At 45.3% G+C, this 17,677-nt stretch overlaps 1 protein-coding gene across 7 annotated transcripts in view; it reads right to left on the bottom strand.

The window, feature by feature from the left end:
* PTCH1 (patched 1) overlaps positions 1 to 17,677 on the bottom strand; it is a 70,785-nt gene that overhangs the window by 29,650 nt on the left and 23,458 nt on the right. For 6 of the 7 annotated variants that reach the window (XR_001830571.1, XM_037745246.1, XM_017547202.2 and 3 more), the window contains 10 exons: positions 11,268 to 11,457; positions 7,900 to 7,969; positions 7,715 to 7,806; positions 6,124 to 6,322; positions 5,701 to 5,822; positions 4,743 to 4,890; positions 3,804 to 3,935; positions 3,291 to 3,446; positions 2,542 to 2,640; positions 1,825 to 1,950 (listed from right to left, as the gene is read on the bottom strand). Coding sequence is in view for 6 of the 7 variants with exons in the window: in XM_037745246.1 (XP_037601174.1) it covers positions 1,825 to 1,950; positions 2,542 to 2,640; positions 3,291 to 3,446; positions 3,804 to 3,935; positions 4,743 to 4,890; positions 5,701 to 5,822; positions 6,124 to 6,322; positions 7,715 to 7,806; positions 7,900 to 7,969; positions 11,268 to 11,457 (1,334 nt within the window). In the remaining variant the exon portion in view is untranslated. The remainder of the gene's footprint in view (positions 1 to 1,824; positions 1,951 to 2,541; positions 2,641 to 3,290; positions 3,447 to 3,803; positions 3,936 to 4,742; positions 4,891 to 5,700; positions 5,823 to 6,123; positions 6,323 to 7,714; positions 7,807 to 7,899; positions 7,970 to 11,267; positions 11,458 to 17,677) is intronic. The other variant, XM_037745245.1, reaches the window with a different exon arrangement.

Genomic DNA, 17,677 nt, shown 5'->3' with positions numbered 1-17,677 from the left:
CAGATACAGAAAGACAGTAAGCAAAAGGCAAGCAGAAAAGAAGGGGAGAGGAGAGAGAACAGGGAGACAGGGTCCCACGGCTGATGGACGCTAGCACAGGTTCTCAATACCAGCACCTGCCACATGTGAAACAAGCCTGCAGTACCACAGGGTGCTGGGCAGATGCACACCTGTGCACAAAGGCATTCTACAACCAGCTGCGCTGTGGGTCTGGCTCACCTTTCACACCACTGGGTAATCAGAGAGTCTCCTTGTCCTGTGCTTCGGTTACAGAGTCAGATCTGAACGTTATTCATTGATTGACTGTTTCTACTTCTGCGTAGGTTTGTAATACAAATAAACCCTCTTTTCTTTTTGTGTTTCTTTTGGGGCTGGTGGTTATGGCAATTGGCATAGAATCTTTTTTCCAGCTGTGGCTCACATGAAATACTAAGGAGGTCCTGAATCCCACCCTGTAGGATCAGTAGTTGCTCAGGCCTCCTGGTAACTAGTGACATGACATTCAAATACGTGATTGACTCGTTCCTCTTACATGACAAATGTAAAGACTAGAAAAGAGCTAAACATATTGACAAAATATGAGCAGAAACCAGATGCATGACTGGCCAATTTCACTTCCTGCTCATATCTGCAGGAGCTCTTGGTGAGTAGCGGAAAGCCGTGTGAGTGCGCTGGGCATCATAGCAACAGGTTCAAAAGTGACACAGAAGTCGTTTCCTTTAGAAACCTGGCCAGCTTGAGAATTATACATCATATCATCACATAAAAGAAAGGGGAAACAACTGAGGTTTTAAAATTTGAAATTAATTCACAAAACCCCAATAACATCTTGAGATGTCAAAACTCCAGGAGACTCTGGGCTCAGGAAGACCATGGCACAAGCTGGTGAAGTCTCAGCTTTATCGGCAGCAGTAACTAATTTTAGGATTCCTATGAGTTTCAAGTAGCTCAAGGGCAATGTCAGTAATTTACTCCAGGCGGAGAACAGACTACAGCGGTGTCTCCATCCCAGGGAACTGTCCGTGCTTACAATGCACAGAAGCTGAGTCTCTGATTAGAAAACGCCCTGATGGCCTCTAGGGGTGACAGGGCCTGGTCTGGAAGGAGAGGACAAGTCATGAGGGGCCCACATGCTCTGCATGGGAGGGTGAGAGGGATTGTGAGTCTGCTTGTGCAGCCTGAGATGGGAGCTGGGGACCAAAAGGAAAGAGAAAAGGGGACAGGAAAGATTGTGGTGGCCAACTTAGGAAAGGGGGGTGGAAAGCAAGGGCCCACAGAGGAGCAGCCTGAGGGAAATTCTCCGCAGCAGACAGGCCAGTCCATGGTCTGGTAGTGCTGCCCGACACGTGACCTCAGCTTAATACTGTCTTGGGTTGGGGCTGCTTTGGCAAAAGCGAAAGAAAGGGTGGAGTGTTTGGGATGAGGTGGGCAGCGGGAGGGGGCTGAGTGCAGGCAGTGGGAGTGGTGTTTGGAAGCAGGGCATGGCCCGGAAGCTGGCTGCAGCACCACCGACCCCAGAGGGCAATGCGGAGTAGCCCCCAAAGCCATGTATAAAGGACGGGGCCACTTTATAAGACAACAGGCATCTGGGCTTCGTAGGGCTAGGAAGGAAGGAAAAACTCCAGAACTGTTTAGTTTTTTAGAGGGAATGTCAGGGTTCTAAGCTTACAGAAGCATCCACCCAGTAAAACAGGGCCTCAAACACAGGTATTTCTATTTCACTTCCGAAGTAACTGAGGTGCCTCAGCAGAGACGGCAGACATGGGATGCTAGAAGCCAGTGCCCTGCTCGGGATCACCCCAGCCTTCATTACCGGAAGCTCACCTGGAGGGAGAACGCGCGCAGAGCGGGAATCGGGATTAACGCGGCCATGAAGAAGGCTGTGACGTTGCTGATGGATGTGAGGGCCACGCTGGCTCCTGTGCGCTTCAGGCACTCCCCGGTCCTGTCCTGGGAATTAGAAACCACAGCGCTGAGAGCTGCACTGCACAGGGTCCCCTTGGAGCACAGGCTGTGTGAGCAGACACGTGGCAGAGTAACACAACTGCAGCTTACCATGCTGGCATTAAGGAGTGAGAAAGGGCCACCTGCGTTACCCCTAACACCAGCATTATTCAGTACTGCCTATAGAGTCATGAATTCCTCATGGTTATTACCATCCAGAGCAGAAAGCTGTAGGATAATGACTTAAGCTTAAAATATAATTTTAAAAGGGAGTGGAGTGAGGTGATGGCCAAGTGACGGAATTCTCCAGAGAAGCAAATGTGGTCTCTGGAAAGGTATGGCAATTAGGGCTAAAGTGTCACACTAAAATAAACACCCATATTCCTAAAGGTACCCCAAATGCAGCTCTTGGGACTTCCCACAGCAAATACACGTCCTGAGAGTCTTCCAGCCTACTTCCGGATTGGCAACCAGTGACACATCATCTGACACGGGACTGAAATCTTTACTGGGCCAGTCGGAGAAAAACTAATGGACAAACAGGAACAGAGGAAGCTGCAGATGCCCCAGAGCTCTCTTCTTTTGCTTTTCCATTACCTCGAAAGGGATTCTTTTATTCTGTCCGGTTTCACTGAAGGCGTGGGCCAGAAGAAATACATCATCCACGCCAACGCCAAGAGCAAGAAATGGCAAAACCTGTGGCAGAAATAGAGCATGGGCATTAGACACGAGAGATCCAAGTCAGACGACTCTACAGCTGGTTCAGGACACCGCCACCAGCGCCTAGCAGCTCCCAAAGGAGAGCCTCTGGGACCCCAGAGTGAAGAATTCACTTGAGATCCCCAGATCTCACAGGAGATCGTGCATGTCTCTCTCAGAAGGTCTGTGTACTACCATTTTTCTAACCTACTAAATGAGAAGGAATCTAACTCATTTAAGCAGAGTGTGGCCCATGGACCAGCATCGCTGGGAACTGCCCAGAAGTGCACATTCTCAGCCCTGGCCTCAGACTTACTGACAGAAACTCTGGCGGTGGGGCCTGGCAATTTGAGCTTTCACAAGCCCTGCAAGCAACATGAATGCCCACCAGAGCTTGAGAGCCACAACCCTGGTCAGTGACATACATTCCTATCAGCAAAGTGTCTCTAGTAACCAGTAAGCCCATCAGACTTTCTACCCCCCACCCGGAGGGGTCCATCAAGAGACAGCATCCCTGAGGCCAGTGGCATCCTCCTGGAAAAGGATGTAAGACCCTTCCAGGTGAGAAGGACACACAGGAGGCTGCCTGGGCCAAGTCTGGGGGCCAGGGGGCGTTTGGGACAGCGGATGAATGACTCCTTTAGTACCTGAGTTGTTGCAGCGTTAAAGGAAATTCCGATCAATGAGCACAGGCCCAGTCCTGCAGCCACTGACAGTGCAACCAGCAGGACGCCAGCCAGCCCCACGGCACCCTGGGACTTGGAGCAGTCCCAGCGCAGCATGGTTAGACAGGCATAGGCGAGCTGCAAGCAGAACAATGGGGGCACAGAACAAAAGCCGAACATTAGAATGTGTCGTGGTTCTAACGCTTCCCCCACCCATCACCCCAAATCAAAAGGCAGAACTTATCAAATCCAACAAGAACAAAACTTTCCATCAAGGACCTCACATAAAAGGACATGAGTCACAGGTAGGCAAACGGCAAATGGGAAAAAACACTTTACACGACCACTTGTAAACCACTGTGACGCCACGCTCGCCGTGTCTTGGATGCATGTGGATGTTAAGAGCAGTTCAAAAGCAGGAGCAGTCATAGAAAAGTAAAGACGAAAAAAACCAAACCAAACCCCGGCCCCCAGAAGCCTGGAATCCAGCGTTACCATGAGTAGGTAGCCACTGGCCACACGGATGACACTGACGTCAGAGAATGATTTCAGGATGTCGTCCAGGGTCGTGGTGGTGAAGGAAAGCACCTTCTGAGTGGAGTTCTGTGCGACACTCTGATGAACCACCTGTGGTCACAACAGAAGGCGAAATGCACAAACAGAATGAATGCTTCCACAGCCTCTACAGCGCAGACCTCAGGCCACACAGCCCAGCCCTTCTTTTTTTCTGATGCATTTTTCTATGTGATTCCAGTGCAGGGCGCGAGGCTGAACTTGGGCTAACATTAAACAACGCTGTTTTAGGGCAACAGCCATGGCGAATCAGTGACAGTGGGTGCTGCTGAGGGCTGGGGTCGCTGGAGTTTGCTAGAGTTGACTCCCAGCGCTGTATTTACTCCAGGGCTGAGACTGCTCTCTGTTCTCCGTAACTTCACAATCGACTTGCAGTCCCATCAGCTCCCCCTAATCCAAAACAACCCATTCTTACGGCACTCCTCCCCCTGTTCATTTGCTGGCCACTTTTAAAAGGTCACATGCAGCTCAGCGGAGGTCACTGCTGGGAAACAAAGGCCAACTCCTGTCACATGACCTGAGCAAGGGGCCTGCAGCTGTGAACAGATTCTACGCCTGGCTAATGTTTTCCAGGCACCTTTGCTCACCGAGTGTTTTTTTAAACACTGTTACGTGCCTTAGCTCCGGAGTTCACAACTGGTTACTAAACACACTTCGGGGTACACTCATTAGAACCAGTCTCTTAGACAGTATTCTAGAATTTTCAATACCAAAGAAAAGGAAAAAAGTTTTCATCCCATCAAGTTTCCAGAATTACAATGTTTTGAAAGTAAAGCTAATGGAAAGCAATGTTTTAATGGTGGTGACAATGAAGACCAGCGTAACCAGAGAGTCTGCACCCCGATTTGAAGGTGGGTTTACCTCCACATAGGTCCTCTGCCAGGCCTCCAGGATGGCTGCCGCCTTGTCCTCGTTCCAGTTGATATGAGAGACGTACTCGTACCCCTTGAAGTGCTCGTACATTTGCTTGGGAGTCATTAACTGGAACATGGTCTGCAGGGCGTGGGCGCTGCGGCAGAGTCCAAGGGCAGGCACGTCACCAGCATTCCCAGGAAGCAGTTTCTCCTGCCTCAAATCCCCAGCCAGTCCCCCCACCTCACCAGCTGCAATTCTTTTCCTTCTCCGTGAGCACATGTTTCCATTAAAATGGGACCAGGATGGTTATTTTATTTAATAGATTGATGTACCATATTAAAGGTGTAACCTTACAAACCTTTTACAGATATACCCCCAAATTAAATTAATAGGCAATTTCCTTTCACAGTTTCCATTCCATGGAACAGGAAGGGGAGAGGAGCAGATAGCTTGAGCAGATACACCGGGCTCGGCGACGCATACTCGCTGTGCAGAAATCCCAGACCGAGGCGTTCCCCAGGGAGAAATCTTAGACAAAACTCCTGACACTTGACTGACCAGAGTCCACAAATGCACAAAGGATAATTCTTATTGAGCCGCTGGCTCTTCGTCTTTCCCTGTGACACTGTGCGGCTCACATCATGAACTCTGATCAGTGTGTCCTGGCCTGCTTTACACCTGCCCCCATTCTCTACGTAACAGGCAGATCTCCTAAAACCCTACAGTCAGGAACTACGGTCTTGATGAAAACTACAAATCCATTCTTGAAAAGTTCCCCACACGGTGCTTTTTCAAGTGGTTGCAGTCTGCCAGTATTTCTTAATATGCTATGACAACACCCAGCTAGCTAGGATAACGGTTTAAGTATTGGTACAAATATCACTTGCCGATGTCAGGAGGGAAGTGACTTTTGAGGAGAGGAGGAAGGCTAGGTGGCGTCCGTTGTCCTCAGGAGCTGGCTTACCTGATGAGCTTTCCAGTGCTGTTCTTGACTGTGCCACCCACAATCAACTCTTCCTGCCAGTGCATATACTTTCTGGATAAGCCATGACATCCACCATTCAAAACAAGGGCCGTATCAAGAGGCTAAGATAAAAAGACAGCCACATAATTACGGGAATTAGTAGGCAGGTCACATGCCTTGTTAAAATCCAGTGCGTTAAGAGCCTGTGTGTTTCAGAGAGAACATTAATAGCAAGGCTAATGAGAGGCGTATGGCAAATCTTACAGCAAAATTTAGCTCTATAAACAAACTTAGTTCCACAGACAAAGACGATGGTGGAGAATGAAATGTTAAAAATGAAAATAATAAAGTGAAGGACGAACGGACACGAAAACGCGTCATGCTCCCCACCCCTTCTGAGAGCGCTCACTGCTGGTAACTCACTTTGGTTGAGTTTTTGTTGGGGGCTGTGGCGGGGCAGTCAGGATCGGCCGGATTGAGGCAGGGACGGTCCATGTAGCCATGACCAACCTCAGCCTTATTCAGCATTTCCTCCCAGCTGTCCACTTGATAGTTTATTTTCTTTAACTCTTCTAGGAATTCCAAAGGGTCGAAGTTTGTCCACCGCAAAGGAGGTTTACCTCTGGGAAAGAAATCAGGAGACAAGGCCATGAAAGGAGCCTTCTAAACCCATCATAAAGTCACAAGTCTGCATCCACTGCATCCGCCTTGTAGGAGGCATCTGGCAATGCTGCAATTCTGGACTCTGGCATCAAAACAAATGCTCCTTTCCAGCATATCTGCATGTAAACTTAGGTCAGGAAAATAATTCATGACTGAAGATGCTAAGCAGAGAGAGGGCTCATACATTAATGAGGGCACTGAATAATCTTTAATTGCTGATATTGTGTATTTAATATCTACATACAAAATTAGCCAATGGGTGCATGTAGACAGAAGACAGATCCAAAATTAAAAATTTTTTTTTTAAAAAGAGGGCATCACGACATCAAATTAGCACTTGCCAGCCTAATAAATGATTTGTAAATGTCATCAACCAAAATATTTGATCTCTGCTACCTTTAACAATCCTATACTTATGAGCTCTCTGTGACAGCCTGGCAATGGAATGGGCAAGCCCCCAGCGGCCTCTGCCATCACCACCATCACAGCCACTTCCCCCCACACTCACTTTTGAATTTGTGCTGTTGACAGACCAGAAAGGCTTTTGGCTGCCTGTTATGTGGTTCAAACCACACTGTAGCTGCTTAACCAGGCTGAAGTCATTATTCGGAATCTCCCAACCAGAAAACACAAAACCCCTTATTTCCCATCTAACACTGTACACTGAAGGTCAGGGGATGGCCACTGCAAATTGCTTTTGCAGATATGTGTAAGCCAGGACAGGAACAATAACCCAAGCTCTAACTCTTGCATAATTAACTGAAAATGTCTATGCTGATTAACAATTATTCTTTAAATGATGCGGTATATATAATATCCAACTGCTAAACTGTGAAGCATTCCTTACTGTGGCCTTCACAGATAGTGGATTTCCCCCTAAATGCCATTAGTGTGATCTTAAGAAAGGTTAGCATTTTACTTCACAGGAAGATCTCGAACTTATACTCAAAATATTTCGTTCTGATGTGTACCCACTAATAAAGCCTCTCCTTAAAAAATAAGTGTCTAAATGCCTAGTCTTCAAACCTAACTAAATGCCTAGTCTTCAAAACATTTTAAAGAGTTAAAAATCACACGTACTCTGCAATAATTTGCATTTTATTTGCATATAAATAGGTTGGTAAAAGTGAATGAAATTTAATGATGCCTACAGAACTGTTTTTTGAAAAGAGGAAAAACATTCTGCTGAAATCCCCTCTCCCCCCCACTATTCACTCAAAAAATGCACATGGAATTTCAATGTTTTTATTTCTTGTTCAAAACCAAAATGGAACAAACAATGATAAGCAACATCAGAAACACTGAGACCTAGAGAAGTCACAGATATCAGAAAGCGTGATCACACACTTACAGGAGGTATGCTGTCCCAGACTGCAATTTCGCCCCTTCCCAGAAGCAGTCCAAAGGTGTAATAATCAAACAAGGGTAAAGATATTCTATTATCTGTCAAAGTTAAAAAGAAGAGGTCATGCATTAGGCTAAGGCATACTATCGGGGTGTTCCTGAGAAATTTCTGCCAACAAAAAGAAAACATACCTGATCCATGTAACCTGTTTCTGTGATAAGCTCTCCTGATTTGTAACACAAATGTTCCAATTTCCACTGCCTAATAAAAGGAAAAGCAGAGACAAAAATTTCTCACTAATAAATTAAGAAAATTGGTGCAAATTTGGAATGACAGAACATATAAAAAGAACCGCAATTTCGATCACTTTTAAAGCATCTGTCAAAACGAGCAGAGCTTTTGCCAAGTAGAGACCCAGCAAGCTTGCTTTAATGAATAGATAATACTCAATCGTAATTAACATGTAGGGTGTTTATGTAAATGAATGCTACCAAAGTACTTGAAAAGTCTTGTTTTCTTAAGTGTTCTCCCAATAATCTTGTTTACACCATTAATCTGCTTTTCTACATACATTAAACAACTTCAGAGCAGCCCAGTTGAATTATCACAAATTCAGAATAGGTGGGGACTAAATTAGGTTGGTACTGTATTGACACATATTCAGGTGTGGAGATGTTTTATTGGCAGATCATGTCCTTAATAGGTAGTGTTCAAAATGAACTCTCCTGCTCTTAACCATTAATATTATAAACAACATTTGTAAGGCGGGTCAAATTCTAACTTCATAGTCTCTTCTATTCCTATCTTACAGAAATGAGAATAAAATATACAGATCAAGAATTAATTTGGGGCCGGATGCAGCGGCTCACGCCTGTAATCTCAGCACTTTGGGAGGTGGAGGCGGGAGGACAGCACGAAGCCAGGAGTTTGAAACCAGCCTGGGCAACAAAGGGAGACCCTATCTCTACTAAAAATAAATACATAAATAAATATCTTTAAAAATTAGCTGGACGCAGTGGTACATGCCTGTGGTCCCAGCTACCGGGGAGGCTGAGACTGGAAAATCACTTAAGCCTGGCAGGTTGAGGCAGTGAGCTGTGATTGTGCCACTGCACTCTAGCCTAGGCTAGAGTGTCCCTACAAAAAAAAAAAAAAATTGCCTGGTGTGGCGCCACGTGTATGTAGTCCCAGCTACTCGGGAGGCAGCAGCAGGGATCACTTGAGCCCAGGGGTTTGAGGCTGCAGTAAGCTATGCTTGCACGCTGCACTCCAGCCTAGATGAGCAAGGCCTCATCTCTCTCACGCACACACACACAAAAAGGAATTAATCTGGAGTTTTGTCTCTAGAAAAGCGTTATATAAGTTCATATCTTACCAAGTGCGTTAGGGAGATCAGACGTAAGATAAAGAAAGAAAGAAAGAAAGAGAGGAGGGAGGGGGAGAGAGAGAGAGAGAGAGAGAGGGAGAGAGAGAGAGAGAGAAAGAAAGAAATTTGGAAGGGGTAGGGATGAAAAAGTCTAAGGGATGGATAAAAAAACCAAAAACAAAGTAAAACCCTCCCAGGCTCTATGTTATTGGCCTCCTAAGGGAGGTCTGCCTTCACCCAAGGAGCTTACTGTGTCCTCTTCCCTGTGCCTTCCTATCTGCCTCTCAGTGCCCTGTTGAAATGTCACTGACATTTCTCCTGAACTCTAGAGCCCTGGCTGGCCAGATCTTCTGCCTGACGTGGCTGTCACGGGGGGCTGCCCACGTTTGATTGGTTCATGTCTATCTGTACTTATGTCTTTCCTCTCTGAGGGCAGTGCCTCAGTTACTGCATGAACTTGGACAAATGCTCTTATTAGTCTAATTTCCAGCTTTCTCACCTAAAACATGGGATGGGTTGAACTACATGTTAGTAAAGTCCATTCCAATGCATAAAATTACTCTGCATTCCATCTCAGCCTAAGAGGAGCGTCCTTTCATTGCACAGACCCTCCCATCTTCTCCTGAAGGATGTAGGTGACAAACACTGAGAACGTATTGGTCATGCTTGCAGTGGCCCTAGGACACCCACTTCCAGGCTCGCCACAGGGACGTCACTTGCAAATTCTGCAAAACTACACTGGGCAGTTGCTTCCCTGCAGTGCGTGGTACAGACCAGCAGGGCAAGTCTGCCTGGCAGAAATGCGATTTTACATTTTCTAAGGCACTTGCTGCATTCATATATCTGATCTTGTTCTGTGAACCACAGAGGATATGAGCACACATGACCATAAGCCCAGGTTACAAACGAGCCAACAAGAGTGTGCCAAGGATATGTGACTCGCCCCTGGCTGGGCTTGTTCCTAGAATCCTGTCAAGCTGAAATGTAAGCAGAGGTTAGGGCAGGGACCAGTAAAAACCTGACTTTTATTCTCTTCTTTGGTTCTCCCTAGCTGCTGAATACGCCTACACTGCTACTTTCTCACCTCTTCCGGGAAAAATAAAGGGTACGAGGGAAGGCCTCAGTGAAGAGGTGCTGAAACCCTAGGGGAGGGGATGGGGTTGGGTGATGCCAACTAAAACGTCCCCTGGAAATGGGCTGTAGTGATGCCAACCTCAACAGCAATCAACAAACTGAATGCCCGCTCTGTTCTCAATGCTGGGGTGAAAACAGACAAGAGATGGCCCCTGCCCTGTAGTAAGTGACAGTCTAGATACATAAGAAACGGGACAGAGTTTTGAACTCCTCCTAGTCCTTTACTCACAGCATTGTGAAATTAGCAACATGATGCTAAAAGATGACTTCTTAAAAAGGTGACAGTGGGCCAGGTGCAGCGGCTCACACTTGCGATCCTAGCACTTTGGGAGGCTGAGGTGGGCGGATCACTTGAGGTCAGAAGTTTGAGACCAGCCTGGTCAACATGGTGAAATACCATCTCTACTGAAAATATAAAATTAGCCTGGCATGGGGGTGTACACCTGTAATCCCAGCTAGGGATTACACGAGGCTGAGGAGGCTGAGGCACGAGAATCACATAAGCCCAGGAGACGGAGGTTGCAGTGAGCAGACATCACACCACTGCACTTCAGCCTGGGCAATAGAATGAGATTCTGTCTCAAAAAAAATCAATAAAAAGGTGTCAGCAAGAATTCCCACGGTGGCTCAGCCCCCAACGGGCTGTGTGACACAAAACAACGATGCGTACAAAGTCACAAGAAGCAGCTCATCTTTTTCGCACTGTTTGTAAGCTGACTAAGGGCAATTCAAAATGTCACTGCTCCAAAAATCCCTTAGGCAATGAAACACCTTATAGCCTGGGTGTATAGTCCTCATGTGGCTCAGGGTCCTCCTCATTTGGGGACAGTGCCAAGGTACCGACAATATATTACAAAGTAATGCATTTGCTTTGTTACCAAACTTGAGAAACAAATCAAGATTAAAAAAAAAATACTTTCATTGTAAAACTATTTGAACTAATACTCCAGGTGCATTTTCAGGGCAACTCCATTTACTAAAATAACAAGCCCTAAACCAGCAACCACCTCCCACCACCTTACCTGCTGCTCATTAGTAGGTGGACGAGCTGGGTCTTACCTGTTGTACATGTATACGTGGACGCGGCTGGCCTGGAGGGCCGAATCCAGGTGTTGTAAGAGCGCTTCTGTGGTCAGGACATTAGCATCTTCCTCTTTAGGGGTCTGTATCATGAGCTGAGGATTAAACATAGCCTCCTCTCCAATCTTCTGGCGAGTATAATTTAATTCACGACTTACTCGTCCTCCAACTGACAAACATGTACAGGTTTAATCAGAATAGCAAAATGACTGCAAACTCATGTTTTATCTGTTATCTCACTATCTGCCATAGGATATAATAAATGAACTCTGGTCATGAGACTGGCTGATGCGTGAGAAGTAACATTCACTTTATTATTAATGGCAATGTGAACTTTACCAATAGTAAACATAAAAAATACTCACTAAGCCCGTTCATGGCTGGCCCGCTTGTCACAGACGCAAACCTAATTCTAATTAATACACTATGTGCAGAAAGCGGGGAGCAGAAAGGAAAACCTGAGACACCTTTTCCTTGCAGACCAGACCAAATAACCCTGCTACAATTTCTTTCACTTGTATAAACAATGTGCCCTTGCAGTACATTTCAAGGTACATGGCTTCAATTTACACTATTCTCCTATGTAATCTGGCAAAGGTAACGAGGAAATGTTTCTCCTCCATGGAAAAAGAAACAGGAAAGGTGACAAGTGTGTGTTCAGCACAAAACTTGCCAGGATAAAGACAAATAAAGTGATTCAAGTCAGATGCACATGGGGAAATCCTGCTTGAGAGGAAGAAAATCTACCAGCCACAGTCATCATGGGCAGTCCCTGGAATCTGGATCCATCAGACTCACCTGGCAGCATACAGAAGACACAGGTGCCAGGTTCTGAGTCAGCTGGGGGCGAGCACCCTGTGTGCTGGAAGTGACCCAGGCGATCCTGAACCTGCTTCCCAGGCTCAAACGAACCCAGCTTTCCAGCAAAGCGGCCAGCACAGGACATGCCCAAAGCCAGTGCAGGCACAGGTGACCAAGGAAAACCATCAACACTGTTACTACCAACTGCCTTTTCTCTTCCTCTCCTTTTTATATCCTTAGGCACGAGGTTATGTTCAATTACAGTTCTGGGCCAAGCCAAGCTCTGAATGCTGCACCTGGGCCAGGAAGTGTCTCAGGTATTAATAGTTACAGACCCAGGAACCTGGAGCTCCTCTACCCAACACTTTAGTGCAAAGGAAGCAGTCTGAACTATTCCTGAAGGAACTGATAAGCTGCATGTTTACTGAAAAGCAGGCCTGCAGCTACAGTTTAGAAAGAACTCAGTGATCATAGCTTTCCCACGAGGAGGAATCCTTTTTCTTCAAGTTTAGTATTCAAGGACATAAACATTTGGTTTGGACAAGTAAATAAGGACTGGGAACAGCGGGTTGTTTAGTTCTCTTGGCATATTTTATAAACAAGGGGGCAGGCTAAAAAGCAAATAATGCCCTCATTAGGAAAACCAGTACAAATTCACCGCCTGGCAGGACCCTCTGTGCAGGTCCACATGGATGCCAAGGCCAGGAGCTCCGTGAGGTGAGGTTTAACATTCTACGTGTGGGGTCGGGGAAGGAGGGAGGAATGTATCAGCTGGTTAACAAAGAGGAATAAGACTTCTGTGTGCAGAAAATTTTAAAAAATGCCAGGGGAATTGCCGAGGGCCTTGCAATCAATGTGAAGTGAAGGAAAAACCACAGGAAAATACTGGGAAACAACTTGCACAGAGAAGCATTAACCTACTGCTGCTGGCCTTTTCTGCAGGCCCTGGGAAAGCTGCCTGAAGGCAGGGGCTTGCTCGCTCTAGCAGAAATCATAGTATTCAATTAACTGAATTTGACCCAGCCCACATCCTCTAGAATTGCAGAAGCTGTATGAGTTTAAAAAGCCAATTATTGGTCCTGAGGTCACAGCTGCAGAGCTGCCCATCAAGGAGCTCAATGCAGCCTTTGCTCACCTCTTCTTTTTTCCTGGTGATATCACATCTAACGCCATAAAGCTAGAAATCATTTCCATTTTTACCTGCCTCCTCAAACATCAGCATGTGCATGGTTTTTCAAGTGTGGCAGAGATTGGTGAGGCCATAATTAAGTCTGTGTCATTCACCATGTGCACTGGGCGACTTCTCGGGTATAACTGCGTCATAAAGTGCATGATCCTCACACACTCTGACATCAGTATTCACCCAAGGTACTCTGGAACAAGCTGCCAGAAACAGAAAACCCACGTTTACAGACTCACCTGACATCTGCTGCCCTAGCAAATGCCTATCCTAAACCACTGCTGAATGACAGCTGAAAGCTGTTCATTGCCTTGCTGTCTTCCTTATCATCCCTAAGTGTGAAGCTTTGAGCTCAGGAAGTCCCACAGAACCCATTTCAGATGACTGAGATGAAGGTCATGGTCTTGGAGAAATAGGTTTCTCCCTTCTTTTTCTTTTCTTTATTTAAAGACAAAGTCTTGCCCTGTCACCCAGGCTGCAGTGCAGTGGTGCAATCACAGCTCACTGCAGCCTCAACCTCCTGGGATTAAGCGATCCTCCTGCCTCAACCCCCCAAATAGCTGCGACTACAGCACACACCACCATGCCCAGCTATTTTTTAATTTTTTTAATTTTTTTTTTTGGTAGAGCCAGGGGCCTCACTAAGTTTCCCAAGCTGGTCTCCAACTCCTGGGCTCAAGTAATCCTCCTGCCTTGGCCTCCCAATTCTGGGATTCCAGGCATGACTCTTTTCCATTTTCAGGATCAAAGCCCTAATACATTTTTAAATAAGCTAATGTTCATGAGCTAGTGCAGAAGAAAATAACTAATAATTCCAGTATCTGTTATGCAGAAGCCATTTTTGCTGTGTGGTGGTCTATGGATAATATTTACCTGCTTTGCTTTTTTTTGAGTTTATTTCTATTTCTTAACTTTTCTACAATGAACAAGTATAATAAAAAACTTCTATGGTTGGACATGGTGGCTTACACCTGTAATCCCAGCACTGTGGGAGGATCACTTAAGGCCAGGATTCAAGACCAGCCTGGGCAACATAGCAAGACCCCATCTCTACAAATAAAAAGTAAAAAAAAAAAAAAAAAAAAAAAAAAAAAAAAAACGCAAGGGTTCAAGACCAGCTTGGGCAGCATGGCAAAATCCCATCATTACAAAAAAAAAGTAGAAAAAAAAAAAAAAAAGAAATAGCTGGGAGTGGTGGAGGCTGCCTTTAGTTCTAGCTACTTCAGAGGCTAAAGTGGGCAGATGGCTTGAGCCCAGGAGTTGCGGGTGCAGTGCACAGTGATTGTGTCACTGCACTCCAGCCTGGGCAACAGAATGAGATTCCACCGCAAAATAAACCAAAACCAAAACCAGAAAAACAAAACCTTCTATGTGACCAAAAAAAAAGAAAAAACAAACAAACAAACAAAAAAAAAAAAAATGACCAAAAAAAAAGAAAAAACAAACAAACAAACAAAAAAAAAAACAGTTATGAGAACTACTTGGTAGAGATACGAATAAAAAATAAGATCAAATAAAAAAGAGAAAAAAAATAAGCTCAATGCAAAAAATTAAGATACATCTCTGTTCTCACTCATATGTGAGAGCTTAAAAAAAATCTGATGGAGATAGAGAGTAGAATGAGGGTTATCAGAGGCTGGAAGAGTAAGAGAGGAAATGAAGAGAGGTTGGTTAATGGGTACCAACACACAGTTAAGTAGAAAGAATACATTCTAGTGGCCCATAGCATAGTAGGGAGACTACACTTAACAACAATATATTGTATATTTCAAAATAGCTAGAAGAAAAGAAGATTTAGAATGTTCTCAACACAAAAGAATAATCAATGTGTTTGAGGTGATGGACATCCCAATTACCCTTGGGATGTATCTGATCATTACGCATCACACAATTATGTCAAAACATCACATGCACACCATAAATATATAAAGTATTATGTATCAGTAATGGTAATAAACTACAAAAAATAATAATATGCATCTTCATCATATCCTGCAGTCCTCTTATATTAACAATAAAATAACAACCCTTCTGAACAAGACTCAAGAAAAATCATTATCTCAGGATCTCGGGACACAAAATAACCTTTTATACGTGTGTGGTGCTTGCCATGTGCAAAGCCCTTTTAACACATATTCTTTATGTCTTTGGAAATATTTTGATCATGGCGGCTCCTCCATCAAGCTGGGGCCAGCTGTACCAGACAGGCAGTGAGAATGGGGACCAGAAGACCCCAGCACTGCCACTAGTGGCAGAGAGACCTGGGACAAGTCCCTGATGCAGCTGAGCCTCAGCCACCTCTTCTGGTTGCTGAGAACAGGGATGACAAATGCTCTGATGAACATCACAGGACTGTGTGAGCCTTAGCTGACAATGTGTGTGAAATTTCCCAGACCCTTACCCAAGAGCTGAGCAAGTGTCTGTTCACCCATGTGTTTACCACAAGGCATTGTTTCATGGTCCTGACGCTACGGGGGAGAATGCATAGCTGCTGAATTTGGGTGGCTTGCCCACGGTTACCCACCTTATTAATAAGAGGCAGAACTGACCCTTTAACCCCAAGTCCAACTGCCCTGCGAGCCTCATGGCTTCTGAGCACCAGCTGAGAACCTGAGTGCAGCAGGACGAGGCAGCCTAGGAGCACCCAGTTCCATACAGCACACTCCACAGGTTGAGCATCCCTAATCTGAAAGTCTCAAATGCTCCAAAGCCAATAAGCTGCTGTAAGTGGAAAATTCCACACCTGACCTCATGTATCAGTCACAGTCAAAACGGGCTCACAACCATGAAGATGACATTGTCACCACTGCAGACAAAGCACCTATAGTGGACCTGGTGAAAATGTGTGATGGGCTCATTGAAAACTAGAGCAGTATGCATCCACAACCAAAAAGGAAATCATGTTGGTTCATAAAATCAAAGGGAGGTGTCTAAGACAGAAGCTGTTGTTAATGAGGCAGCTGATGCTGGACGAAACATTCTGAAACGCCATCTAGAGATGCCACCTCACCTCTACAGGACCCACTTCTTGACCCTTCAACTGCTTCTGATGTTTCTTCTCACTTCAAAAAAAAAAAAACATGGTGTACAGTAACGTCTCCGTGGAAACGCAGCACCATAGGTGGAGACCGGAAGCTGCCGTCCTTTGGCCGCTGATGCAGGTATTTGATGATGCTACCGTGCTGCTTCAATGCCCTGAACACAGTATTTTTTCACTGCATTAATGGAATGTCGTATTTTTTTAACTGGTAAGTATGTATATGTGAGTAAGTTTAGGAAAATGATTGCTTATTGGTAGCATATAAATTCAGAGGAAGGATGGGAATGCCACACAAGCAGATTGTCCACATGGGTGGCTAAGGCAGTGACATCTTTGCTTTCAGATAGTCCAATGTACACCAACATCGTTTCAGGCACAAAATTATTTTAAAATATCGTATAAAATTTCCTTCAGGCTAGTTGCATAAAGCGTCGTTGAAACATAAACAAATTTCATGTCTAGACTTGGGTCCCATCCACAAGTTATCTCATTACGTATATGTGTGAATATCCCTCCCCCCTAAGAAAAATCCAAAATCCCAAACACCTGGCCCCAAACATTTTATATAAGGGATAGTTAACCTGTATTACACTCACAGATAGAATTTTAGAATGCATGAAACATGACGATAATCCATATTTTTATTTAAAGTACAACCATACTGCATCAGAGATTTTTCTCAGCCACTGAGGAGATGCAGTTTTTTTTCAATGGGGCTTCCCGGGCTGCAGTGGACAGGCCTCATTTTCCCTCTGGTCCCCAGAGGGGCCCGTTTTAGAGGGGGCAGATGAAGGCACAGAGAGAACAGCAGCCCTAAGCCTCTTTACCTGCCAATTCTGCCATCTTATTCTCCAGAGATCCAACGCTCAAATCATTTCTTTGAAAGGCAAAAGAAGCATCACTTCTGCAAATAAGTTTTTGATCAAACTCTGCTGATCCTCTCATCCCCAAATCAAGCCAGGCTTAACTTTCCAAAGTGAAGAAAGGCTAGCACAGGTGGGATACCAGCGAACCCAGAGGCCCATACTTCTAGGCCAATATGATTCCAATCCATTGTAGACAAGAAATGTTTCCCTCATCACGCTTCCCTGCTGTGCCCCCCCTCAGCACAGCCTTCTGCACAGAGCTTAAGAAACGTCTGTGGCATTCACACAAAAACCTTTTAGCAAAAGCTTATTGTGATCCACATAAAGATGATCTGAGGGACCAACGGAAGTTATTTTCCACAAAATTCAAGTCCTGCCCACGCACCTCCATATGTGAGGGACGCGGAGGGGCACCAGGGCCACGGCACACCAAGTGTGCTGAATGAATAAATGAATGCGCAGTCTCAATACAGAGCCCTGGGAACAGGCAGTCATCTGTATA

Source organism: Cebus imitator, unplaced genomic scaffold (assembly GCF_001604975.1).
Source record: "Cebus imitator isolate Cc_AM_T3 unplaced genomic scaffold, Cebus_imitator-1.0 Scaffold196, whole genome shotgun sequence".
NCBI lineage: Eukaryota > Metazoa > Chordata > Mammalia > Primates > Cebidae > Cebus > Cebus imitator.
This window is presented reverse-complemented; position numbering and strand designations above follow the sequence as displayed.